This window comes from Panthera uncia, chromosome E1 (genome assembly GCF_023721935.1).
Source record: "Panthera uncia isolate 11264 chromosome E1, Puncia_PCG_1.0, whole genome shotgun sequence".
Lineage (NCBI taxonomy): Eukaryota > Metazoa > Chordata > Mammalia > Carnivora > Felidae > Panthera > Panthera uncia.
This window is the reverse complement of record NC_064814.1, coordinates 33144848-33172051: the sequence shown is the minus strand read 5'-3', so window position 1 is coordinate 33172051 and position 27204 is coordinate 33144848. Positions and strand designations below refer to the sequence as shown.

Genomic DNA, 27204 nt, shown 5'->3' with positions numbered 1-27204 from the left:
AAAAATGAATAAACATTAAAAAAAAATTTTTTTTTAAAGATTCTTTCTCTCCCGGGAACCTGGGTGGCTCAGTCTTTAAGCTGACTTCAGCTCAAGTCATGATCTCACAGTTCATGAGTTCAAGTCCCACGTCGGGTATGCTCATGCCCCACTTCAGGTGAGCTGGAGCCCCGCTTCAGGGGAACACAAGACCTGCTTTGGGTGAGTCCCACTTCTCTCTCTCTGCCTCTGCCCCTCCTGGGATTCTCTCTCTCTCTGCCCCTCATTCACTTATACCCTCTCTCTCTAAAAATAAAAAAAAAAAAGATTCTCTCTCTCTCTTCCTCCCCAGCCCGCATGCACACTTTCTCTCTCTCAAAATAAAAAATAAAATAAAATATTTTTTAAAAATTGGTGAAGCAAAAACAAGATGAAAGTAGACATAGACAAATCCACAATTATGTTTGGAGACGTCAACATTCCTCTCTTAGTAACTGATAGACAATACAGACAGAAAATCAACAATAAGACAGTTTTTACAAAGAACTTTTACATACCTTATGATATATTCAATAAATCTCTTGGAAATATAAGAGAGGGGTACCTGGATGGCTCAGTCACTTAAGCATCTGACTTTGGCTCAGATCATGATCTCATCCTGCATCAGGCTCCCTGCTGTCAATGCAGGGCCGGCTTTGGATCCTCAGTCCCCCTCTCTCTCTGCCCCTCCCCTGCTTGTGTCTCTCTCTCTCTCTCTCTCTCAAAAATAAACAAACATTAAAAAAAAATGTAAGGGAAATGTTATTATTAATATCTCATTTTATAGAATGGAAGTATCTTGATGGAGATTACACAAAAAGTGAGTGACAAAACTAGAAATTACAACCGCCAGATCCAGTGCTTTTTCCTCTTTGGCTCCCAATTCACAACCTTGCTCAATGAATGTTTTTATTTTAATATCACACAGATCCAAACAATGTTCAATCAGTAGTAGTTTGAAACAGAGGTGGAAATTTTAGTTGATTTTCTCAGTTTTGACTCTATCCTTTTCTGTAAATTGACAACAATAAGGCTAAAAACCAAAGGGTTTGATTGCTGCTATTTCTGATTACTTATGCCTTGTATTGTATTCTGGCTAGTTCACAGACATGTCTTCTTCCCACTGCTCCATAAGCATAGGACTATATCTTCTAGTTCTTTAGTATTTTTTACTGTCCTATTATTGCACTGGTGACTAAGGGCAAAAAAAAAAAATTTGGGGTTGCATTCTTTTTTTTAAGTTTATTTCAAGAGAGACAGAGACATTGTGAATGAGGGAGGGGCAGAGAGAGGGGGAGAAAGAGAATCCCGAGCAGGCACCATACTGTCAACACAGAGCCCAATGCAGGGCTCAAACACAAAACCGTGAGATCATGACCTGAGCTGAAACCAAGAGCTGGATGTTTAACCAACTGAGCCACCCAGGTACCCCTATTGCATACTTACCATATTTAAATTGATAATCTCAAAACAATTTTGAAATCTTCTAAACCCAATACTTCTACAATGAATACTCACTAATAAACTTTCCAGAGATAAAATCTCAAATGAAAGCCCATAAATATTTCTTTGTAGCTCAAAAAATAGGTCTTGAACCTACACCAGCAAATCTCTTCAATATCCTATTTTAAAATTATGTTTTACCTTCATTAAAACTATCAGGAACATTGGCCACCAACAGACATAAGAACCAAGCACCATTTCTAACATGTAGCAAAGCTTCAGCTACATCCACTATAGGAAGCAGAGAAGGGAGCTCTATAAGAAAACAAAATCAACGTTACTAAGGAGTGATATTTCACAAACATCATTTAAGAGCAATAAATTTAGGGGCGCCTCAGTTGCTCAGTTGGTTGAGCGTCTGACTTTGGCTCAGATCATGATCTCACAGTTCATGAGTTCGAGCCCCGCAGTGGGCTCTGTGCTGACAGCTCCCAGCCTGGAGCCTGCTTCAGATTCTGTGTCTCCCTCTCTCTCTGCCCCTCCACCACTCACACTGTCTCTCTCTCCTTCAAAAATAAATAAACATTAAAAAAAAAAAAAAAAAAAGAGCAATAACTTTAGGGGGAAAAAAGCAATAAATTAAGGTACTTTCTTTTCACAGTCCAGAACAAACTGTCCAGCCACATGTGGCTATTTAAATTTAAATTAATTGGTGCACCTGGCTGGTGCAGTCCATAGAGCACAAGACTCTGGATCTCAGGGTTGTAAATTCGAGGCCCACAATGGGTAGAGAGAGTACTTAAAAATAAAACCTTTTCAAAAACAAATAAATGGATAAATAAGCTTAAATTAATTAAAATTAAATAAAATTAAAAATAGCTCAGTTACACTGGCTACATGTCCAGTAAACCGTAACTACATGTGACTAGTGGCTACTGTATTAGAAAGCACAATATAGAACAATGCCACTGCTACAGTCGGCAGTGTTGGTCAAGAGTTACTTGCATGAAAATCTTTGCATTTTTATGTCCTCCACCTTTTTAATCCCATTCAAAATTAGTAAACTGAAATATTTTAATCCTCCCACAGGCATTGTCGTAACTTTTAGCTTTTTATATTCCACTTATCAATTTACCCTTTGCTTTTTTCACTTACATATTATGACCATCTTGAAAAATCATTAAATTTCTTCAAATACACTCTGTTAATGGCTGCATAACATGTCATACTATGGATATAATATAATTTACTAAATCATTGTCCTATTATTTGCCACTTTTATCTTAATGTTTTAAGGTATATTTTTATAAAATATGTAAAATAACACAATATTCAAAGTTAAGAAGTTACACAGTATCATATAACAAGAAACTATATTTGTAATGTATCTTAGTAGTCATTACCTGCTTGTAAAATACAAAGTACATCTGCAGCTTCCTCCAAATAGACTGGACTCTCAAATAGCTCAGATGACTTAAAAAAAAATTCTCCACTGGACTCAGACACCTTAAAAAAGAAAAACAAATAAAAGAAATGATGAACTCTATTAATTTCAGATAAGCCCTCACTATTTTTATAATTATCGTTGAGCTTACAGATCATGTCTCTTAATATGTCATTAATATACTTGCAGCAGAATATGCAGTATTGGATAAATTTGAGCCAATGTAATCACAATTAGTCACATTAATTATTATTCAGACATGGCAATCTGGGTCTCAATAATTTATTTCTATATAAATATTTGGAAACATCTGGAATTAAAGACAAGCCAAACAAATGAACTAGGAATGCCACCTACAAAAGTTGTAGCTCAATAAAAGGCAAAAAACAGTAAACTTAAAGCAGTATAACAAATATAAATGATGTTCAATTCCAAATGAACTGCAGGAAAACCAAAAAATAAAAATGTAGGTCAACAGAAGTACCCAACTTTTTAAAAAATATCCTACAGCAGTTTCATCACACTTTCCATTTGCTACAGAGTTCTGAACTGAAAAACTGGAAACCTCCCAGAGGACAAAGATCACTTATTTTACTAGAGCCATCAAGTTAGGTATTAAGAAAAAGATGTAGGGAAAATATTGATTGAATTAAGACTATTAGGGGCACCTGGGTGGCTCAGTCAATTAAGCATCCGACTTCAGCTCAGGTCATGATCTCCAGTTTCGTGAGTTTGAGCCCTGCATCGGGCTCTGTGCCGACAACTTAGAGCCGGGAGCCTGCTTTGGATTCTGTGTCTCCCTCTCTCTCTACCCCTCCCCCCTCTCTCAAAAATAAACTTAAAAAAAAAAATTAAAAAAAAAATTAAGACTATTAGTATAGAAGAGAGTAGAAAGAAATAATTGTAATAGAAAAAACATTTTTTAAAAAATTTCTAACATATACTGAAATTTAAAAAAACAAATAAATTTTTAAAAATAAAAAAATAAAGATTTCTAACATATCTCTTTTTTTTTTCTTTTTTTTTCTAACATATCTTAAAAACTATCCAAAACTGACTAACTGTACCACCCACCACCACCAGTATTTTCTCTGGAAATAGAATTTAGAGGGTTTGGGCCCACAATGTATAAAACTAAACATATTTTTAGAAAAAAAATTTTTAAAAACTTTGTTTAAGTTTATTTATTTTTGAGAGAGAGAGAGCAAGCAGGGGAGGGGTAGAGAGGGAGACACAGAATTCGAAGCAGGCTCCAGGCTCTGAGCTGTCAGCACAGAGCCCAACATGGGGCTTGAACTCACGAACTGCACAATCATGACCTGAGCCAAAGTCAGACACTTAACTGACTGAGCCATCCAGGAGCCCCAGAAAAAAAGTTTTTTTAAGTTTTTTTTTTTTTTTTGACAGAGAGAGAGAGTATGCACATACATGTGCACAGAAGTGAGAGAGGGGTGGGGGGGGGGGGGGGGGGGGGGAGAGAGAATCATAAGCAGGCTCCAAGCTGTCAGTGCAGAGCCCTTCAGAGGGCTCAGTCTCAGGAACCGTGAGGTCATGACCCGAGCCAAAATCAAGCAACAGATGCTTAACTGACTAAGCCACCTAGGCACCCCAAAACTAAACTTTATTATAAACAAATTGACCTTGAAATTCTAACAGTAAAGAACTTTTGCCTCTGAAACTCTGGGCTTAAGATATGAGCCATCTTAATATAAAGATCCTGTTGAAATAGCCAAATTATGGAAAGAGCCTAAATGTCCATCAACTGATGAATGTATAAAGAAATTGTAGTTTATATACACAATGGAATACTACTTGGCAATGAGAAAAAATGAAATATGGCTTTTGTAGCAACGTGGATGGAACTGGAGTGTGTTATGCTAAGTGAAATAAATCATAGAAAGAAAGATACCATATGTTTTCACTCTTATGTGGATCCTGAGAAACTTAACAGAAGACCATGGTGGAGGGGAAGGAAAAAAAAAATGTTAGAGAGGGAGGGAGCCAAAGCATAAGAGACTCTTACAAACTGAGAATAAACTGAGGGTTGATGGGGGTGGGAGGGAGGGGAAAGTGGGTGAAGGGCATTGAGGAGGGCACCTGTTGGGATGAGCACTGAGTGTTGTATGGAAACCCATTTGACAATAAATTTCCTATTTAAAAAAAAAAAAAGAAATCACATATATTTTATATTTATGCTGTATAATATTTTATGAGGGAAATTACATCCTATAAAGGTATTATCAAATTTGGTAATTTGTACAAGTCTTGAGCTACGTACCCTTCTAAATATCAAAAAGGCATTATATGGAATCCATACAGAAAAAAAACCCTACAATAGAAAATTCATCATAGGTATAAATGAGAAAAAATAGTAGTTAGAGAAAGAAAGCCTTTAAGGTAAGCATTTAGTATCTTTTTAAGCCTTTTGGGGAGCCTGGGTGGCTCAGTCAGTTAAGCATCTGACTCTTGATTTTGGCTCAGGTCATAGTCTCAAGCCCCACCTTGGGCTCTGTTCTGACATCACAGATCCTGCTTGGAATTCTCTCTCCCTCTCTCTCTGCCACTCCAAAATAAGTAAATAAACTTAAATATTTTATATATATATCCATAAGTTTATTTATTTGTATATTATTATATTACTTATATAATAATATAATTATACATTATATATAATTATATATTATATACATTATATTCTATTATATATAATTATATAATTATTATATTATTTATATATATATTAATATATACCCCTTTAAGCCTTTCAAAGGAAAACACAAAACAAAGAGAAATATGTGTAGAAGAGGGGCGCCTGGGTGGCTCAGTCGGTTAAGCGGCCGACTTCGGCTCAGGTCATGATCTTGCAGTCCGTGAGTTCGAGCCCCGTGTCGGGCTCTGTGCTGACAGCTCAGAGCCTGAAGCCTGTTTCAGATTCTGTGTGTCTCTCTCTCCCTGACCCTCCCCTGTTCATGCTCTGTCTCTCCCTGTCTCAAAAATAAATAAAACATTAAAAAAAAAAAAAGAAAGAAATATGTGTAGAAGAGTATACAACCTGCCTGCCTTCTTGCTTGTGTTTCTACTTTTTATGTGTAGACATCAAATCATGCATATTTTGAGGTGTGATTAAAATAAATGCCTCTTGGAGTTCCTGGGTGGCTCTGTGGGTTGAGCATCTGACTCTTCGTTTCAGCTAAGGTCATGATCCCAGGGTCATGGAATCCAGGCAGTGTTGGGCTCCACGCTAAGCGTGGAGCCTGCTTAAGATTCTCTTTCTCTCTCCCTCCCTCTGCTCCCTTCCCCTACTTACTCTCTCTTTCTCTCTCTCTCTAAAAAATTTTTTTAAAAATGCACCTTGTTCATAATTGCCAACAGCTCACTAAGCACAAGACGCAATCGACGAGGTGAATCGCTGTGTTCAAACTCTAATGTCAGTCCATGCTGAAGCTGTGATACCAGGATGCTCTCTCCACTGCCTCCTCCAAGTTTATGCCTAATAAAGCACAAATGTGTACAACAATTATGAGAACACTGGCACAAAAATAGCATAAAATTATCTTTTGTTGAAATAATCTACAAAAGAATGTATGAATTATTTTCATACATTTCATGAAAATAATACTTCTGAAATACTATTTAGTTTGCCTATTTCAGGGATTCACAACCTATATAAAGACACCAGCTAATAGTTAACACCCACTTACATGAACAGTTGCTCACTCTTGGATTCACAATAAGCAGGAAAGGACCAAACAACTGCCCAGAATTTGGGAAAATCAATATAAGCTTAAAAAGCCTCCCAGGTGACTCCAGTAAATACTTCTACTTTTAGGGGAACTTACCCTACCCACTTCCCACTGAGACCAACTGGCCTATTCAGTTTAGCATGTATACAATATGTGTAGCCAAAATTCTCTACACATTTTAGAATATGGAATTCTAGAATTTTAACTATAAATAGAAAAGAACTAAGTAAAATGCTCTCCAAAGTTCAGATTCTCAATCTTTTCTGGGGAAGTGCATCCAATAAAAAGTCCTAAAATCTCCAAAAAATATTTGACTCCCTCTTCTTTGACAAATCTGAGTAAATCCCAGTCCACATATTATATAACACAACATTACCTAAGCTGCTGTTCTTTGCTGGCATCCTGTTCTAAAGCATGAAAGTCCACTGACAACAATGCAACAATAGAGTTGACAGCTTCCACTCCAGACAGAAGACGAAGGATGAGTTTTTTATCTTGAGCCCAGCTCTGGCTCTGGTCAGCAGGAGCACAAAGTGCCATTCGCACCAAGCAGGGCAGAAGAAGTCTCAATTCTGGATCACTTAAAGATGCCAACCGAACAACATCCACTTTCTGCATTGCCTCAAAAGCAAAAGGGCTGACAAATTGAAGGCTTGTACACTCAGCCATTATCACTGTTGATCCTAATGGTAAAAAAAAAAAAAAAAAAAAAAAAAAAAAAAACGAAAGTAGGTGTATAACTCCTACATGTATGAATGCCCCTCTTTTTAAAAACCCTAAGAAGTGTGGTCTATCTTTAATATGCCTCTATGTTGTCTATGTTTCAGGCACATGTGAAGGCTCCCTATGTTTTTACTCCCACCTAGAAAATGAAAAAGAAAGCAGAGTATATTAACATTTCCTCCAGCCCTCGGGATCTTCTAATACTTATTTTGCAAAGAAGAAATATGAAGCCCAGAGAGATTAGGTAACAGACATATAATGATTACTACTAGCGGCAAAATCCTAGGCTGAACCCTCATCTATTAAATCGCAGTCCAAGACTTTCTCCACTGCATCAATCATCTGAGCGCCGCAATGCAAATAAAAGTAGTATAGTTAAGAATGTGTTCCTCGTCCATATCTCTTTAGCTTCTTATGCCTATCCAACCAATGTAAAAAACTTACTCTTCTCTTTCCCACCCTCCACCAGTCAATAAATGCACTGCTAAATCTCCTCACTAGGCAGAAGCAATGCCAGACTCAACGTCCTCAAGGCCGTAACACTATCCTAATGTCCCCTGGGTTGCTTGGTAAAAAATTGCTGTGGAGCTACAATTAGCTATGGGAGAAGGATGAGTTCCACTTGAGCACTTCTCTTATCTTCACTAATCAGAAGCTTAAAAAAAAAAAAAAAAAAAAAAGGCAGGGAGCAGGTGGCCAAAGCCATCCCCTCCAATCCATCAGACTAGCAAAATCATGGGTTAACAGAGTCGTGGGCAGAAACGCTACTTTGTTTTTAAACAAGAGGAGCTGGCCTTTTAACACAGGGGCGGGCTGAGGGAGCAGTGGCGCCAAGCAAGACCGGTGTGTGTTCACAGGTCTCGCCCTCAGCGTAACGAGAACCAACCAGTCCCCCTGGCAGAGAAATGGAAGGCCAGTGACCGACGTGGACCGGAGAACGAGCTGAGGCCTGAGAAACGGAAGCTTCATACCTCAAGATTTACCCTCCAACCTCCCGGGACTCAACACCGATTCCGCGCCCTACAGGCGGGACACGGTAGAAATCGAGAGCGCGGCCCAAAGTTGGGCCTAGGCGAAAATCCGCATTCGCCAAACCCAGCTGTGCCCTGAATCGACACAGGCACCAAAAACCCAGACGCCGGGACCAATGGGGTCGGCAGTGCGATAGGGCTGGATGGGGACACCGCACAAAGGCAGAAACCGCACTGAAGGGAGGGGAAAGCGGAGGGGACTGTTTCAACCTGCACCCAGCACCTTCATTCATCCCCAGCGTCTGGCTCCCGTCGGCCACCGTACTGGACTGAGAGGAAGGCTGTCTGCAAAGGAAACCCAGAGACGTCCGCGCTGATGCAACGGTGCGCGTGCGCGGTCCCACCTCTTCCTTCCCGTCCCCTTAACTGCATTCCCGAAGATTTAAAATGCTGCTTTCAGTTTCTTCTTCCAAAATCTATCACTTTTATCCTTTCCGATTAAATCTTTAAGCCCCTCTGACCTGCAGTTTCATCTTCACAGGATTTTTGTGGCACTTGAATGACATAACGTATGTAAAAGAAACGTTAAAGTTGTTTCCGCCATCCTTTGACCGGAACACTAATGACTGCACCCTTCTTTCTGTCCCTGCCTATGCCTCCCTAGCACTTAAGCTCTGGAATCGTGGGATTTATAGGCGAATTTAAAAATTAACCTTTTCCTGATCTTTCTTTCGCTCTTGACCTCATACCCTCATAGTCACAAGTGAAACATCTTAGTTTCGGGTTTCTATGCCTTCGGGTCCGGGGTTGGGGCATGGGCAAAATGGGTGAAGGGAAGTGGGAGGTACAGGCTTTTAGTTATGGAATGAATAACTAACTCCCTTACAACATAAAGATTATAGTCAATGGTATTGTAATAGATGGTAGCTACACTTATGGTGAGCCTAGAGTATAACATAGAGTTGTCCAGTCACTATATTGTACACCTGAAACCAGTGTACCATTGTGTGTCAACTATACTTCGGTTTAAACCAGAACAAAAAACTCAAGGTCCATAGACCTTTAGAAAGTGGTGGATGGGGTTTCAGGAATTCCCTGGAATCTGAAAATTTGTGTGTGCTTGGCACTTCTGGAAAGAGGACCCAAAACTTCCAACAAGTTTTCAAATAGAGTCTAAGCAGAAAAGATTAAAAACTAGTCTCTGTATATTTTCATACTATTTCTAGTTTCCGATTTAAGCAATGTGCATGTATCACCTGCTTACCAAATACTGTGCTACAAGCTGGGAGCAAAAATATTTTACAGAGAGAAATACAGCCTCATACTATATAGTTTCCAAGATTTCACAGAGTACTAATCTCCTAATAAAGTCTGCTTTCAGACTTTCTCTTCTTTCAACAAAGGAAGAAGAGAACTAATGTGTGTTTCATTGTTTCTCAAACTTATATCCACCTGACCTACAGTTTCACACTGTGACCCAGGACACACATGCTCATATATGCCCACATTTAAAAGGAACAAAGTTTTTATGAAATAACACATACTACATGTTATATGTTCTATTTCACTTCTTTATTTTTATTTTTTTTTTTTTTCGGGTATTTCACTTCTTTAAATTACTGGTCACAGGGCACATGACTGGCTCAGTTGGTGGAGCATATGACTCTTGATCTCGGGTTTGTTAGGTTCTAGTCCTACATTGGGTGTAGAGATTACTTAAAAAGAAAATCATTAAAAAAATGTTTAATTGCTGGTCACTACACACTAAAATTGATTTCACAGTCTATTCGGTCACAAATTGTACAACATTGTCATTTTTAAGCTGATACTTATTGAACACTTGCTAGGCACTAGTATTTTATATCTGTTACCTGATCTAATTATCTGAGGTAGGGAACAGTCTCTATTTTATAATTGTGGGGAAATTGAGACTGAGACAGAGGTTAAACAATTTAATCTCCCTGGATGGTCTTTTCACAGGAGGAGTATGAAGAGAATTCATGGTTTGGGGGATGAATAAGGGGAGAAAGGGGATGTGAACTAAGTGATTTTTAAGATCTCCTCCAACTCCAGGTGTGCCTGGGTGGTTCAGTCAGGTAAGTGTCTGACTTTGGTTCAGGTCATGATCTCTCAGTTCATGAGGTCGAGTTCGAGTCCTGCATCAGGCTCTGTGCTGACAGCTCAGAACCTGGAGCCTGCTTTAGATTCTGTGTCTCCCAATCTTTACAGTCTCCCTCTCTCTTTGTCCCTCCCCTTCTAGTGCTCTGTTTCTCTCTAAAATAATTTAAAAAAAAAAATGTCTTCCAACTCTACTTACAATCCTGTAATCACTAATGAAGAAACAACTTACAGATCTGTCTCAATCTAACAGCAAATCACACCCAGCTCAAATAAGATAGCCAGCGTGTAATGGAAATGAATACTGACACTTACCTTCTTCCAAGTCCCCTTCTCCTTGTCTTCCAATTCTTATCTCAGTGAATATCACCACTACCCAGAATTGCTCAAGCCAGAAACCTGGAAGTTACCCTAGGCTCTCGCCTGTTCCACTCATATCCACTTAGTCAAAGTCTTTGAGATCTACATTGTTCACCAGTGAAATCATTTTGACAGCCATACAGAACTCAGTGAAAAAAGATTTACTGATGGACTTTTGAGTTTTAAATCTGCTTCTTCTGAGGTGGTTTCTCTATACTAAAATCAACTTTTAAAGACTTTGCAGCTCAGATGCTTAATTAGATTAAGAACTTATAGAAAAGTAAATAATGCTACAAATTAGCCCTAACATTTAGTTGCCTATAAACCACAAAATGTTTGATTACTAAAGGGGCATATTATGTAATTATGGTGTACACTTTGCGTTTGAGAAAGAAATGTTTGAGAAAATAATCCCCCTTTAAGACCAGTGTGGCACTGAGGCTCATTACCATTTTACTCACAAAGATATTTCTTTTTTAAAAAAGATTTTATTTTTTAAACTAATCTCTACATGCAATATGGAGCTCAAACTTACCACCCCGAATTCAAGAGTTGCATGCTCCACCAACTGAGTCAGTGAGGTTGTCCCCCACATAAAGACATATTTCATCAACTCTATGGTGACTTTTTCACATTTTAACATCTCTGATATTGTGGTGTCTTAAGATCAGTAATGATCTTTTAAATTTTTTAGTGGTACATATAATGGTGTCTTACAATTACTGGTGTTTAGATTTGATGAAACATGTTGCTTAGTTCCTATTTTTACTTAAGTTAAAAAATAACACTCCTTCCTAAGTGAAGTAAACATTCTCTTCTGACTGGCTTACTATGATTTATCCTTTTCTACTTAACTATTTTTCAGTAAGACTGAGGGAAGAAAAGGAGAAACAAACAAAGAAAAAACAATACTATGTTTCAGGCACACTAGGTGCTTTTATGTAGATTATTGCCAAGTAAATGAGCTTCAAGAAATTAGAAGACCTAGGTATTTAAAGGAAGACCAATATTCTTTAGAAATTGACTTATAGAATTTTGGAAGTACAAGGATGTCAGGAGCCATCTAACTCAAATGTTCTCAATATGGAACTCTTTTTATAATTATCCTCAACAGTGTCCTATTTTATCTTGAAATCCCAAAATTTCTTCCATTGTTTCACCCTGTCAAGATCTTTTGGACTCTTCTTTTACACTGGCTATCTGCAAAGCAGATCATCTCTTCATTAATTTTATGGGTAAAATATTGAATGGAATTGGGTCCAGCCAAGATTCTATAGTATGTTAGAGACATCCCTTCAGGTTGATACAGCTCCATCAACAAGCCTTTTTTGGTATGATTGTTCAATTAATTATGAATCATCCCGACTGTTGAAACACTTCCCTGCTTTGGGATAAAGTTCATTTTCCTTAAGGTGGCACTCAAAAGACAGTTTTTCACAGTCTGAATTCTTAGCTCTGGTTTGGATTCCTGCATTATCTATCCCACCATAGTGCCTCTGTTTTAGTCTGTTGGAACTGCTGTTTCCCAAATCCTTCATGCTATTCATGGACCTTCTCTCCCACTGTTCCTTCGGTCTGAAATTCCTTTATTCTCTTTATGTAGTACCTCCTATGTATCCTTTAAGTCTCACTTCCAGTGTTCCCTTGCTAAGAAATCTTTCCCAGACAAACCACCTATCTCTTAAAGTATCCCTCTTCAATATTCTCAAGGCTCCCTTTACTTCGTTCCATCATAGCACATCACATATTGTACTACATTGTTAAAATTTGTTTCTCCTACCTTTCCAAAGTAAGTACTTGGAGGGCAGGAACTAAAGTATGGTACTTAATACTGGTTTGTTGAATTAATGATTTAAGTGTAACAATACCATGAAACCTTATTAAATAACCTGAATGTCCATTTCCATGATCTGTTTATTAATGCTGTCAAAATAAAATGTAGATTGATACAAGAAGCTATTCCTTCTTGTATATGCACTACATTGTTGTTCTTATCACTCTAGAGGGCTTATGGAACTAATTATGTATACGCATGTATGTTTCTCAGCAGATTGATGGCTAAAAGTCAAAGGTGTGTATCTCATGACTAGTGTAAACAGTCTATTAAATAGTGCTTTAGTGGAACTATGCTGGTTTCTAATGAACTTGTTCATAAAGTGAAATAAATTATTAGTAGTTTCTAGGACATAACATTTGAGAGAGAAAGAGAGAGAGAGAATGGGTAGGGCAGGGGCAGAGAGAGAATCCCAAGCAGGCTCCTTGCTGTCCAGCACAGCCCAGTTTGGGGCTTGAATTCGCTAACCCTGAGATCATGACCTGAGCTGAAAGCAAGAGACAGACACTGAACTTCCAAGGCACCCCATCTTTTTAAAAATTTAAAAACTGAGCAAGTTGTGCATTTTCACTATTCTGGAACCTTTCAGTTTTCCACAGCATTTCTGAAATCATATCTACAAGTTCTTTTAGTACCGAGGATATATTTCCTTTGGACCTGACACCTTTAAATGCTTTAAATCAGTTAAGTATCTCAGATTTTATTTCATCATATGTGTGTTACTTTATGTTTTAGAGCTTAAAGACCCTTCAAGCTGATTTCTTTTTAGTCAGAGGTTAGGACAGAAGGGAGATAAAAATTAAGTATTAAATACTTGATTCTTTGCATTTTTTTCCATGGATGATCTTGCTAGAAACATATTTTAAAAGTCCTGTTGTTGGGGCACCTGGGTGGCTCAAGTCAGTTAAGCGTCTGACTTCACCTCAGGTCACGATCTCATGGTTTGGGAGTTCAAGCCCTGCATTGGACACTCTGCTGTCAGCACAGAGCCCGCTTCAGATCCTCTGTCCCCCACCCCTCACTCTTTCAAAAATAAACATTAAAAATAAATGAGTCCTTTTGTTGTAAGCATTTGTTTTTTTTTTTGTTTTTTTTTTTTTTTTTTTGGTCTGGCAGGTCTTAAATCACAACTCTTCTAGAGAACATAGGTATTGTATTAATCATCCCTCACATTTGTATTTTACAAATTTTTTTTTTTATTTTTAACATTTATTTATTTTTGAGACAGAGAGAGACACAGCATGAACAGGGGAGGGGCAGAGAGAGAGGGGAACACAGAATCAGAAGCAGGCTCCAGGCTCTGAGCCATCAGCCCAGAGCCCGACGCGGGGCTCGAACTCGCGGACCGCGAGATCGTGACCTGAGCCGAAGTCGGACGCTTAACCGACTGAGCCACCCAGGCGCCCCTGTATTTTACAAATTTCTATGTTTTATGTAATCCTTTGAGGTTCACAAAGCTAACATTAGGAAGGAGTGGTTACTATTGTGTTCATATACAAATGAACAACTTGAGACCTCAAGAGGTTCAAAGTTTTGTCTGAAGTCACCAGCTAAAAGGTGGCAAATCTGAGAGCACAAGAATACTCATCTAGTGATTGTTTCTACTAATGTGAAAATAGTCCCAAGTAATTAGATTTTACAGTTTCATTTGAATTTTTGCAGAACTCACACTTCAACTAAGTACTATAGTTTGAGGTATTTATCACAAGAAGTCTATTCAAATATTTCAGTGCCCTATTAATGTGCTAGATGTTGTGCTAGATTCTAGATGCATCAGTAAGCAAAACAGACCCAGTTTCTGCCTTCATGAGGTCATTTAGTAGGATCAAACATTCATACAAACTGTGAAAAACACTGTGAAGGCTCCATACAGATTATTACAATAGAAGTAAAATACTAGGGGGGCACCTGGGTGGTTCAGTTGGTTGACTACTGATTTCAGCTCGGGTCATGACCTCATGGTTCGGGAGTTTGACCCCCTCGGGCTCTGTGCTGACAGTGCAGAGGCTGCTTAGGATTCTCTCTCTCTCTGTCCCTCCCCTACTTGCGCTCTCTCGGATAATAAACTTTAAAAAAGTATATTACTAGGGGACCTAGTCTGAGGCAAGGTTGTATGTGGAAAGTTAAGGCAAAAATAACCATGGGGCTTTCAAAGAATTGAAATGGCCTAAGAGGCAAGGAGGAAAACACAGGAAAAAGCCCATTTTGATTCTTGTGGGGAAGGCAGGGGACAGACCATGTTAAGACTTTCGATATTTAGAGGAAGAAGCAGCCATAAAGGGTTTTAGACTAACAAGATTAAAAAAAAAAAAAAAAAAATCACAGGTAATACAAACTGTGAGACAGAGAATAACTTAAGAAGGTAGAAGTTCCAACACCATATACCTCCTTTTAAAGGATTATTTTTTAAATTTTGCTGGCAAACACTATTTCAAAATGGACACAATTTTGGGGTTTGTCCTTAGTTTAAGTTTGGACAAAAATATTTCAAATGGCTGCTCATACAATATTTTAATGGAGTGTTCATATCTGAAGACTTTTTTATGTTTCAAAAACATTTATGTGATCAAAAAAGTAGGACTGAGCTAAGCTTTAAATATCTGAAGGTAGCTTTGGACTAGAAAAAGGATACCAAACTGATGAGCCTAAAAGGAGTATGTATGTACACATATAACTTTCCTGTATATTAATCACTAATATGGTTAGAAAAATTTTAATAAAATACTTCAGATGGAGATATTAAAAGTACAATTTTTAGGTTACCCTTTTTGACTTACAACAAAAAATACCACTAATTTTTACTTAAGTTTAAGATGGAAATATTTTTAACAAAATGAGACACCACAATGAAGGCTTCATGAATAATTTATTCCATTTGAAGTTTTGTTTTTTGTTTTTTGTTTTTTTTAAAAAGTATAAACCTTTTCATTTCCTCAATCACAATTTGTACAACTCAGTGTTATGGCATTCGGCAGCAATAGTGTTTGTTCCTTATTCTTTTTTTGTCACATTAAAAAAAAAAAAAAAGCAATTGGACCATATTAAATGTCACTGCTAAACAACAACTTTAAAACGCCCCTTCATAAAGTGACCAAGCTATTTGAGAGAGTTGATGCTGACATGTCCAGTAATGACGTTACAATTTGTAGTTTAAACTCAGTAACTTTAAGGTCCACAAATCCAGTTTACTTTGAAAACTAAAACTATTTTAAAACTTCATGAATACATCAACCTGAGGAGTATCTTAGGTCCCAAATCCAGTTTTTTAATTAATACTCCACAAAAGAGAAAACATATATATGAAAATTTAAACCACAGTTCTGGGCCCATTAAAACACCAAGAAAAACCTAAAGGTTAAGATTTCCAGCTGATTGGGAGTGGGGGAGGAGGGGGTGAGGGACCAAAAAAAAATGTATGTCAAAAACATTTTTCTTTAATTTAGACAAACTAAAATCTTAAGAGGAAACCCAGACCAAAACATTACTCATGCAACATTAAATGTATTAATAGACTGGTATGCGATGCCATAGTGGATGAATAGCAAATTATATGATGCAACAGCATTTAAAAACTTCCTTTTAATGTATTCAATTTGAACATTTTAAATAACGCAACATAGTATTTTGAATATTACAGTATTAACATAGTGCTTGATTAAAGATCTGCAAATCTTTGTAGTAACACATTAAGTTAAAAAATTACCTCAGAAGGTAAATATGAAGACGAAAGGAGAATATTTTAATACAGTAATCTGTGCCATACTGACAATTGAGTACGAATACAGCTGAGGATAATTGACTAAGTAGTAAGAGCTTAATTTTAGTGGTTTAAGAAAAGTTTAGAAAGATTTAAAAATTACAGCTACTTTAAAATTTAAGGATTACATATAAGTACACTTGGTGGCCTTCTGGCCAAACAATAAGGTGTACAGAAATTTATTCATACAGTGTTAATTCACAGTCCTGATAACTGAATGGCTTGCATAAGAAAGTATGGCTAGATGTTTCTCACTGGCTGGAAGCAGACATTATATAACTAATCTTTTTAAATGCCAAAATACTGTACTTCCACCCTGCTTTGTAATGGATAACTGCACAAAAAACAGACATTAGCACTGTAACAAAGAAGTCAATGTGTTGGTGATCAACTGGTATAAAGTATATATTATTTTGCTTACCATTTAAACAAACAAACAAACAAAAAACTACCCATACTTGTCTGTGACAGTATGGTAGTAAGTCAGATCCATCATCCTGCATAAAAGGCTTAACTTTTTGAAATAAGTCTCTTGACCTTTTCTAATGGATATTTAATAATTTTCTATTTAAGTGTGAACTTAAATATGAAGGGAAGAAAAAAATCTTATCAGTAAATCTTATATATTTGGGAACTACTCCCTGTTCCCAGATAAAAAGGAATTGTATACTGGGTTCCTTTCTTTATGGCTCCATATAAAAGAAACTGTCAGGGAATAATTTTTTTAAAATCTATCCTCAAACTGAGGTGTGTTCACTACAAGCTAGTGATATTAAACAACTGAGAATATAGCTTTTATTTTTAAGTCACTACTAAGCTAAGTTTATAAAAAAAAAAAAAAAGAGGATACTTTTTATAGATATTCCAAATAAGCATCTTTTTTCCCCTCAAATTTCAGACAAGTTTTTTTTAAGTATAGAACAAAACATGCCAACATAATCTGTAGTGTGCTAGCATAATTTAAAAATGAATGCGGAGATGTGATCTTTAAATTCTAATTTCAAAAATGCTGACCCTTGGAATTGCATTATAATTTTGAAGAAGTGATTGAAAACCTTTGTCACCAGTTGTGTGTTTTTTATAGAAAAAACAAGACTTGCTAATGTTTAATATACACAATTTGAAGAAGTTATATTGTTTGTAAGAAAGTGATATTTAAGCTAAGCATATAGTATTTACAAAACAAGTTTCAGTAAAAACAAAACAAAACACACCGAATTACAGTTTTGTAAATACAACTGATTTTGTCCTTGTGGAGAATTACTGAATGTACAAATTCAGAATTTTTCTAGACTGCTTCCAAGAAAGATAGGTAGACTTGGTGACTGTGAATTCAAGTCAGCAACACAGGCAGGAAGCTAACTTGGACTCTCTTGTGAGCAGCACTGTAGAAACAACTTTTTAAAGGGGTAAAGCCTGCATAAAAGCATTTATCTTGGCATGTGCAAACAAGAAGGGGAAAAGCTGTATTGAAGGAAGGGGTGAATTAAAGTCCCTAAAATTCAAGTCCCTTCTTTAGGGAGGTGAGATCCTCCTTGGCATATGTCCTGCCTTAATCTGAGCTGTGTTATAGAAAAGTACAGACTCTGGTGTTTGGGACTGCCATCTCCAAACCAAGAAAATTAAATAAATAAAAAAGGCAAAAGGAAACAGGTTAAGTTTAGAAAATGGTTCTTTAACTAGTGGAATAGAGTCTGAATACCAGAATTCACTGAGAATCTATTTACACCACAGTTTGATTGCACACACACATCCATACATATGCATACTCTCACATACATTCCCAATCTTTAATTTAAAAAACAAAAAAAAGTCAAACAATCAGAGTGACTGTTCTTAAAATAATTTGTAAAATGCCTAGAGCTGGGCTAAATTTCAACCTTATAGCAGATCCTGAAGATAATTTTCATAATTAATATTCCCATGCCTAGATGTGCCACTGTCAAAACTGAAAAAAACATTTAAGCATGTAACATTAAACACCAAAATTAGTTTAAGCATTCAGTAGCAAATGTTTTTCTTGTAAAACTAAGTTTCTTTCACTGGAAATGGCCTGAAATATTAGTCATAGCCCTAAACCATAGTACAAAATATAACTGAAGAATTCTCATTTTATTCTAAGTTAAACCACCCAACAATATCACTTGTATATTGCCATCATGTTATTCTGTAAAGGTGTGATATATAAAATGCTGTAAGACCCGGTACCTTTTCAATTTATAAACACAGTGAACTTCATTACTGTACATGTACTCTGCAACTACAGCTTAGCTGTAAATCCTCCACACACAATGGTATGGACATTATTCCCCCTCTATCCCCATTAAACTGTACATCGAGACAATACAAATTTACTGTCCCACCCACCCCCTTACAAAAAAATAATACTCTAAAAGCAACCCTACTGCAACTTTTTAATTAAGACGATTACATATATTTTAGACCAATTGCTTTAAAGCAAGAAGGCAGTATAAACCTTCTAGGAAAATTTTTATAAAAGAGGTTAAGAAATATAAGACAATTTATACATTTAAAAACTTACAATAAATAAGAGATGCAGGCATTTTTGAATACTAGATACTATAATCCAATACAAGAACATCTTGATGTTCTGAAGCCATATGTTGAAATTCATTGTTCCTCATGTTTCCTCTCCATGCTTTTAATATTCATTTAACATGACTGGGTACTATGGCTCATTACTTTTCACAAATACTGTGACTGGAAAAAAAAGGTTAATTTTGCTACGAAAATGTTATAATACGTTTTGTATGATCAGTCATCATCCTAAAGAGTTCAGTATAGTCAATGAAAAATAGCAGGGTTATAGCCCCTCCCCCCAAGTCAAAACAATATTTGTTGAAGTAATAAGAATTAGACCCCATCACAGATGACTTTCACTGAGAAGATAATTATAACTTAATCTTGCAGTGAAATATCTTTTTTCCTTGTTCTCTTCTTGCACAGTTCCATCCAATGAAGATCACAGCATATTCATAATAAAGTTATATAACTGATTCAGCACCACAAAATGAATTGGGAGACAGGAGCGTCTGTCCTGGATTGCAGGGTCACAGGTTAGCCAGGAGAGTGCATTGTACTGTTCCAAAACAAACCTGAAAAGTAAATAAACTGTTTTAAGTCCTGTATATACTTACACTGTAGATTTTGGAAGCAGTTTCCAATTATGGCATCTAAGATTTAAAGCCACTTTAAAAAATGGTGGAAGGTATGGAAGAGAGAGTCCTTGGGGAAATTAAAGATAAACTAATTTTCAAAAAAAAAGTATTCTCAAAAGTAGATTACACATGCTAGAAAGAAAAGGACTCATTCTGAATGATGTAATTCATCTAGAGATCCAAGGGTACACAACTATAAATTATTGACAAATAGGAGGAAAATACATAAGGATCAACATTATACTCTTTCCAAGTTGCAATGGAGAACCTTTAATGGTAAAAAGAGCTATACCTGAGGACATCTGAAGTCTGATTTGAGTCAAGTGGGTGGGAGTGTTTACTGTGAAGCAGCTCGTCAGATTGCACTGAAGGCACGTGGAGGTGCAAAGAGGCCTAAAAAAACAGGTAATCAGTCAGCCAAATGAAAAAGTTCTGTTGGTTTTACCTTATTTTCCCAAGTTTTCCCAAGGTCTCGTCCTTGATGAAATACATTTTCGACCTATGTAATGAATGGGCACCACTATAAAGATGCTTGTTCTTCTTGTTTAAGTGCGTAATTTATATTCAATCTTAATTTTCCTCAGTTCTATTGTTTTTGAGACCACATAATAATCCCTTCAAAAGTTATTTAATAGTTATTTTAAAAGTTACTTAAAGTTATCTATTTTCTGGGTGCCTGGGTGGCTCAGCTGGCTAAGTGGCCAACTCTTGATTTCAGCTCAGGTCATGGTGTCACGGTTCATGGGATCGAGCCCCAAGTCGGGCTCTGCACTGATGGTGCAGAGCCTGCTTGGGATTCTTCCTCTCCCTCTCTTGCTGCCCCTCCTCTGATCGCTTCTCTCTCTCCCTTTCTCTCTCTCTCTCAAAATAAACATTAAAAAAATGAAATAAAAAGTAAAAAAGAAAATAAAGTTATTATCTATTTTCTGCATGTAACATGCCTAGATGTGTCAAGTAAATGTCTAAGGAAGCACTAAACTGATAAACCTGTCTACAGGTTACACAGAACTTAAGACTATGCACATACACCTAGGTCTAGCACTGAAAAAGTCAGCATATGCAAATATACTACATACAAAGCTACAAATTTTAAATAAAGCTACCTCTGGTGGAATTGTAAGCACTCTAATACAGTACATAGAATGCCTTCCTTTGCCCATGCAATTTCATAATGGAGGCTTAGTAACAACTGCCACACCCATTTTGGTATGACAATGAAGAGTGGAAGAAAGGAATGTGGTACTCTTCTTCACATTTCAATTAAAGAAAGTGAATCATTTTGTTTATTGAGTCAATATATTAAGTGTGAAAAAAACTATGAGAGATGGAGGTATTGACTGCAGAACACTAGCAGACTTCATTCTGTATAAAGTAAAAGGTACTATTTTATATTTAGGTGATCTCTACAACTGCAATAGATGTATAAACTCTTCTAATATATATTCAAGAATATAACCAAAGAAATGTCTTTAACTGCCCATAACTCTTCATTTGTAAGTTATAGACAAGTCTCATATGACAGATCACTACAGATTAAATGAATATAATCAGTACCAAAATTACCATTTAATTTCTAAGATAAAAAGATTTTTTAAATCATCTAGGGAATAATCTACTATTTTTCTAAGCAAAGAGAAACACATCGGGTGGTTTTATTGCCTATGGTACAGGAAATAAAATGGAATGTATGAAAATAAAAGGTGAACAAAATTATGGTAAATTATGCCTTACCTGGTAATTCAGACCAGAAGTCCTAATCTTGTTACACTGTATCTGAGGGTGAATGCCCACTTTACACTATCCTCTCTGCAAATAAATATTGAGTAGAAAAGAATCTGGATAGTCCCTTGGACTTTTTGTAAAGTGGTGTTTCCTAAAAAAATGTTCCGTGAAACACTAAGGTCATGAATTATTAACTGGTGTTACACAATTGCTTTCTTGTGTATTAAAGTAAATTTGGGAAATAGTAGGTATACAATGTTATTTACTACTATTTTTCAGAGATTTTAATGTGCACACATGTATTATAACAACAAAAGGGAGCAGAAAGCATGTGTAACATTTCCCAAAGGACCAAAAAACCCTTTGTTTTATAGAAACACCAAGGACTACTATTTTGCAGAAACACACTTGGGAATATGTTCTTGTAATGAGATCTATATAGACCACTGTACATATATTGGAAAGAGAGGAAAATTCATATGATAAAACTTTATTACCTTGGCTGACCTTCCTAAATATATCACCTCATTAATAGTCAATTCAGATCAACAGCTGTTGTATTCTTTATGTGCTACAGAAGTTCATTGCTTAATCTCAAATGTCACGGACTCAATGGTATGTTGGCCAAGGGTATCAAGATTTAATAGCAACAGGCTTAAAAGATACCAAGCCTATTGGTTCAAGTACCCACTAAAAGCATAGCATCCAACTTTTACCCTACAATTAAAAATCAATTGGCAAGAAGTTAGGTTAGTTAGTATGACCTCTGGAATAAAATTGTCAACTTCTGGTGGGCATATATAAGAATAAGTGAATCAGATCTGAATTTCCTATTTTGGAAAAGTAGTAAGCAGAAGCAACAAACTCTGGATAGGGCTTTCAAATCTCATTTTACCATTATATGATGTATCTCAACCTTGTTACAGCACTTGCTAATGAACTTGTTTTGATAAAATAAGTCACTATGGGAGTCTTAGTACTTGAAAATGACTTAATAGTTTTAACACAGCAATTTACACAAAGCTAGAAAAAAAATTTTTAAGGAGGTAGTAAGTGGATCTAAATATCAAATATTCTTACAAAATTATGAATCCTTTAATCCCCCAAATACTGAGGCATAACAGAAGTACAGTATGATGTAATTCAAAGAATAACCATATAATCATGAAAGGATCCAGACTGTAATCCTAGTCTACTAACCAATTTATGACTTTAGACAAATGAGTTTTTCTGAACTTTAATATGCTCACCTAGAAAATGAAAAGTTATTAGATTAAAAGTAATAGAAGTTTTCACCCAGCTCTAAACTTCCATATGTGCAGCTGAAAATAATAAGAGCAAGGGTCCCAGAAATATGACTTAAGATTAATTAAAAGTTCAAACTTAGTATCAATTTAAAACGTGGAGCTGTTTCATAATTAGATAACTTCTTTGTGCTCTTGTCATATATTGCAATGCATTTGACCTTAGACACTTCTGTGTTTCTTAAGACTTAAGCCGTCGATTAGTATTATTTAGGAACTGGCATAAAAATGGAAATACCTTAAGAAAAAGGGGACACTGATATTGTGCTTGAGGACATGCTGACCAGAACCAGTCAGGTAACGGACCCGCTTTGGCAGTTGACACAAAGTAACCAAGGGCCAATGGTTGCTGAAGAATATTAGTTACTTCATCATGAGATTCTGTTGAAAGTAGCCGATCAGTACCCTGACCCTTTAAGAGAGAAAAATTAAAAGTGTGTTAGTTCATTTGATACATACTTGGGCACTATATATACACAATGGCAATCAGTCTCATTATCTTATGATGTCAATTTAGAAAAATACTGAAAGATACTGAAAAAAATCAATTGCTATCTACTTAGTAAGAAGATCATAATTAGTAATAGTACTAAAAGAATGAGATTTATTTCAAGAGTTTTAAGAGGAAATTAATATGCCAACTGCTTATGCTTGTATCCTTTAGATTAGTCCATGTATTTCTAGATATTTACATTAAGGAAATAGATAAAAAGAAGAAAAAGTGATATGCAGACAAAGGTTCACTGCAACATTACCTATAACAGACCAAAAAAAAGGGGGGGGGGGGGGATGCATGGGTGGTTCAATCAGTTAAGTATCTGACTCGTGATTTCAGCTCAGGTTATGATCTCATGGTTCACAGGATCGAGCCCCATGTTGGGCTCTGTGCTAACAGTGCAGAGCCTGCTTGAGATTCTCTCTCCCTCTCTCTCTGTCCCTCTCCTGCTCACTCGCATGCACACACTTGCTCTCTCTCAAAATAAACTTAAAAATTTTTCATTAAAAAAAAGAAAAAAAAGGGGCGCCTGGGTGGCGCAGTCGGTTAAGCGTCCGACTTCAGCCAGGTCACGATCTCGCGGTCCGTGAGTTCGAGCCCCGCATCGGGCTCTGGGCTGATGGCTCGGAGCCTGGAGCCTGTTTCCGATTCTGTGTCTCCCTCTCTCTCTGCCCCTCCCCCGTTCATGCTCTGTCTCTCTCTGTCCCAAAAATAAATTAAAAAACGTTGAAAAAAAAAAAAAAATTAAAAAAAAAAAAAAAAGAAAAAAAGAAAAAAAAAACTTAAATGTCCAACATTTTGGGAATGACATAACAAATTATGGGAAAACAAGGTTAAAAAACTTATTATACTTATTTATACATATTGGAAGCTGTAACATAAATACATGTGAAAGGGAATTTGCTACAAGTACATATGGTTTTCTTAAAGTGATGAAATTACTGGTGCTTTTCCACACACACACACACACACACACACACACACACACACAATTTTAATACTCTCACTGTTTTTTTAGTTTTTTTTTTTTTTTTTTTTTTTAATTAATCTCTGCACCCTCCTTGGGGCTGAAACTTACAACCCCAAGATCAAAAGTTGCATGCTCTCCCAACTAAGCCAGTCAGGTGCCCCAATGATCTTACTTCTTTCCAGTTAAAAACAAAAGGAAAGGATACAAGGTAAGATGGGGCAAAGATCCTTCCTTATTTTAAAAAGTCAGGCTCTAAAGAATAAACAAATAGGCAGGTTCTAAACATATGCATACTATTATAATCAAATAAAAACTATATTTAATTTCACTCAAATAAAGATGTTACTCAAATGAAGCCCAATCAGTTTTGAATTCAAATAGAAGAACAAGACAGCTGCTTCCCAACACTAAACACTAAAAATTAGGATGGAGGGAAGAAGATAGTGTTTTTCCTATTCTTATGAGAAAATTAATATTTCTATTATGTTCCTCCTCACAGCCCTGATACAAATGGCAGATTAGAGCATATACTATAATCCTCAAATAATCTGGTCTAGCCATACCTGATTAGAAGCTATGGTGAGTGGTCGAAGGACTAAAGCCAAGAAAACATGAAGTCAGGGACAGCAGAGCCTTAGAGACTCTGTTTATAATATATAATTCAACATTATCAACAATAGCCAAGCTATGGCAAGAGCCCAAATATCCATCGACTGATGAATGAATAAAGAAGATGTGGTACATATACACAATGGAATATTAGTCATCAAAAAAAATGAAATCTTGCCATTTCCAACGATGTGGATGGAGCTAGACTGTATCATGCTAAGCAAACTAAGTCAGAGAAAGAGAAATACCATAGGATTTCACTCATATGTGGAATTTAAGAAACAAAACAGATGACGGGGCGCCTGGGTGGCTCAGTGGGTTAAACATCCAACTTCAGCTCAGGTCATGATCTCACAGTTCATGGGTTCAAGCCCTGTATCGGGCTCTGTGCTGACAGCTCAGAGCCTGGAGCCTGCTTCGGACTCTGTATTTCCCTCTCTCTTCGGCCCCTTCCCTGCTTGCACTCTGTCTCTCTCTCTCTCTCTCTTAAAAATAAACATTTAAAAAAAAAAAAAAAAGATGAAAATATGGGAGGGGGGAAAAAGAGAGAAAGGGAAACAAACCATAACAGACACTTTTTTTTTTTAATAGACTCTTAACAATAGAGAACAAACTGACGGCTGATGGAGGGAGGTGGATGGGGGGATGGGCTGGATGGGTGATGAGTACACTTGATATGAGGAGCACTATGTGTTGTATGTAAGTGATGAACCACTGAATTCTACTCCTGAAACCCATACTGCACTGTATGTTAACTAGAATTTAAATAAGAATTTGAAGAAAAAATATGCGATTCAGGTATTAACATCTGTAAGACAAAAGTGCATGCAGGTACTATAATTCTCACTTCTTGTTAATTTCCAAGGAAAAAATAGTGTTCTATTTATCAATCCGTTACTAAGTTAATGAATGACATTTAGATTAAGCTTTTATAACAGGGTTACCTTGCCAGCATCACCTCCATGGGGGTAATGAGATCCTGGAGAATGTACAGGAGACCCCGTTGGAGATGCAGGAAGAATATTAATGATATCAGGGTCAAGATCATCTCCTGTGTCTAACAAATCAAAGATACCCATTCCATCCGCTCCATCTATATAGGAGAAAGAAAAATAAATAAATATTCCATTTTTCACATCCCATGGTCACTTGCAGAAGAGGGTTAAAATAAATTAATGAATTTTAATAAAAATGGGTTAATTAACATCTATTTAATGCCTACTATGTGATAGGTATTGTTCTAGAAGCCATATAAACAACTATACATTATACACAAGCATGTGGTAGTGTGAATAATGCCCTCCCCCAAAGATGTCCACATCCTAATCCCAGGAATGTGTGAATATGTTACCATAAAGAACTTTGCAGATGTGATCAAGCTAAGGATCTTGAGATGGGGAGATTATTCTGGATTATCCAGGTGGGTCCAATGTAATCACAAGGGTCCTAATAAGAGGGAGGCAGTAGGGTTAGAGTCAGTGAAGGACGTATGATGATGCTATGCTGCTGCTGCTGCTGAAGATGGAAGACAAGAGGTGCAGGTGGTCTCTAGACGTCGGCAAAGAAACAGATTCTCTCAGAGCCTCCAGACAGAATCAACCTTGCAGACACCCTGACTTTAGCCCACTTAAGACTGATTTCAGACTTTGACCTCCAGAACTATAAGAAAATAAATGTGTGTTGTTTAAAGATACTAAGCATGTGTTAATTTGTTACAACAGCAACAGTAAAATAATACAAAACAGCATGCTTGGAATGAAAATATATTTAAAATGGGACTATGCACAATTAATACTCTAGTTCTTTATTAAATAAAATATTCAAGTTATTGTATAACACATTAAAAGAAGAGAATATTAAATAGTCCCTATTTGTGACTTTAGAGATGTGCCGTGTTCTAAGGTAATTCAGGGCAACAATGGAATATCATTTATTTTCTCTTCTACTAAAATGTAATCTATTAAGTTCATCTACAAAAGCTATATCCCTACTATGGCAGTTTATATAAATTACTATATTATTTTGGCAAATCAATTTATAAAGGAATATAAAATGTGCCACAAAGTCTATTGTCTATGTACAGGTAAACAGCACAGGCAAAAACCTATACAAACATTTTATGATCAATGTTGCCTTTTAAAATAAGTAAATATTTTTGAGACAATTCATAGCACTAGTTCCAGTATCAATAAAGTAGAAGAATGGTTGTATTAGTTTCTTATTGCTACTTTAACCAATTACCACAAGCTTTTTTTAATGTTTTATTTATTTTTGAGAGAGTGCAAGTGGGGGAGGGGCAGAGAGAGGGGGGACAGAGGATTTGAAGTGGGCTCTGCGCTGAGAGCTGCAAACCCAATGTGAGGCTTGAACTCACGAACCTCATGATCATGACTGAGCTGAAGTCAGATGCCCAACTGACTGAGCTACCCAGGTGCCCCACCACACACTTAATGACTTAAAAAAACATATCTTAATTCTCTACAGTTCTGGGGGCCAGAAATTCAAAATCAGTT

The 27204-nt window shown here is 36.5% G+C and overlaps 2 protein-coding genes across 5 annotated transcripts in view; both read right to left on the bottom strand.

The window, feature by feature from the left end:
* The window catches only part of INTS2 (integrator complex subunit 2), a 60285-nt gene extending 51586 nt beyond the window's left edge, over positions 1-8699 (bottom strand). Inside the window, exons 1-5 of one of the 2 annotated variants that reach the window (XM_049636531.1) lie at positions 8626-8699; positions 7025-7331; positions 6257-6395; positions 2865-2967; positions 1663-1776 (exon numbers count right to left, since the gene is read on the bottom strand). In XM_049636531.1, the coding sequence (XP_049492488.1) occupies positions 1663-1776; positions 2865-2967; positions 6257-6395; positions 7025-7331; positions 8626-8635 (673 nt within the window). In that variant the 5' untranslated portion in view covers positions 8636-8699. Of the gene's footprint in view, positions 1-1662; positions 1777-2864; positions 2968-6256; positions 6396-7024; positions 7332-8612 lie in introns of both variants that reach the window. The other variant, XM_049636530.1, reaches the window with a different exon arrangement.
* Positions 8700-15666: 6967 nt separating this feature from the next.
* The window catches only part of MED13 (mediator complex subunit 13), a 109369-nt gene continuing 97831 nt past the window's right edge, over positions 15667-27204 (bottom strand). For 2 of the 3 annotated variants that reach the window (XM_049636528.1, XM_049636529.1), the window contains 4 exons: positions 25636-25784; positions 22855-23028; positions 19883-19983; positions 15667-19527 (listed from right to left, as the gene is read on the bottom strand). In XM_049636528.1, coding sequence (XP_049492485.1) covers positions 19395-19527; positions 19883-19983; positions 22855-23028; positions 25636-25784 — 557 coding nt within the window. In that variant the 3' untranslated portion in view covers positions 15667-19394. Of the gene's footprint in view, positions 19528-19882; positions 19984-21321; positions 21397-22854; positions 23029-25635; positions 25785-27204 lie in introns of those variants that run through there. The other variant, XR_007459163.1, reaches the window with a different exon arrangement.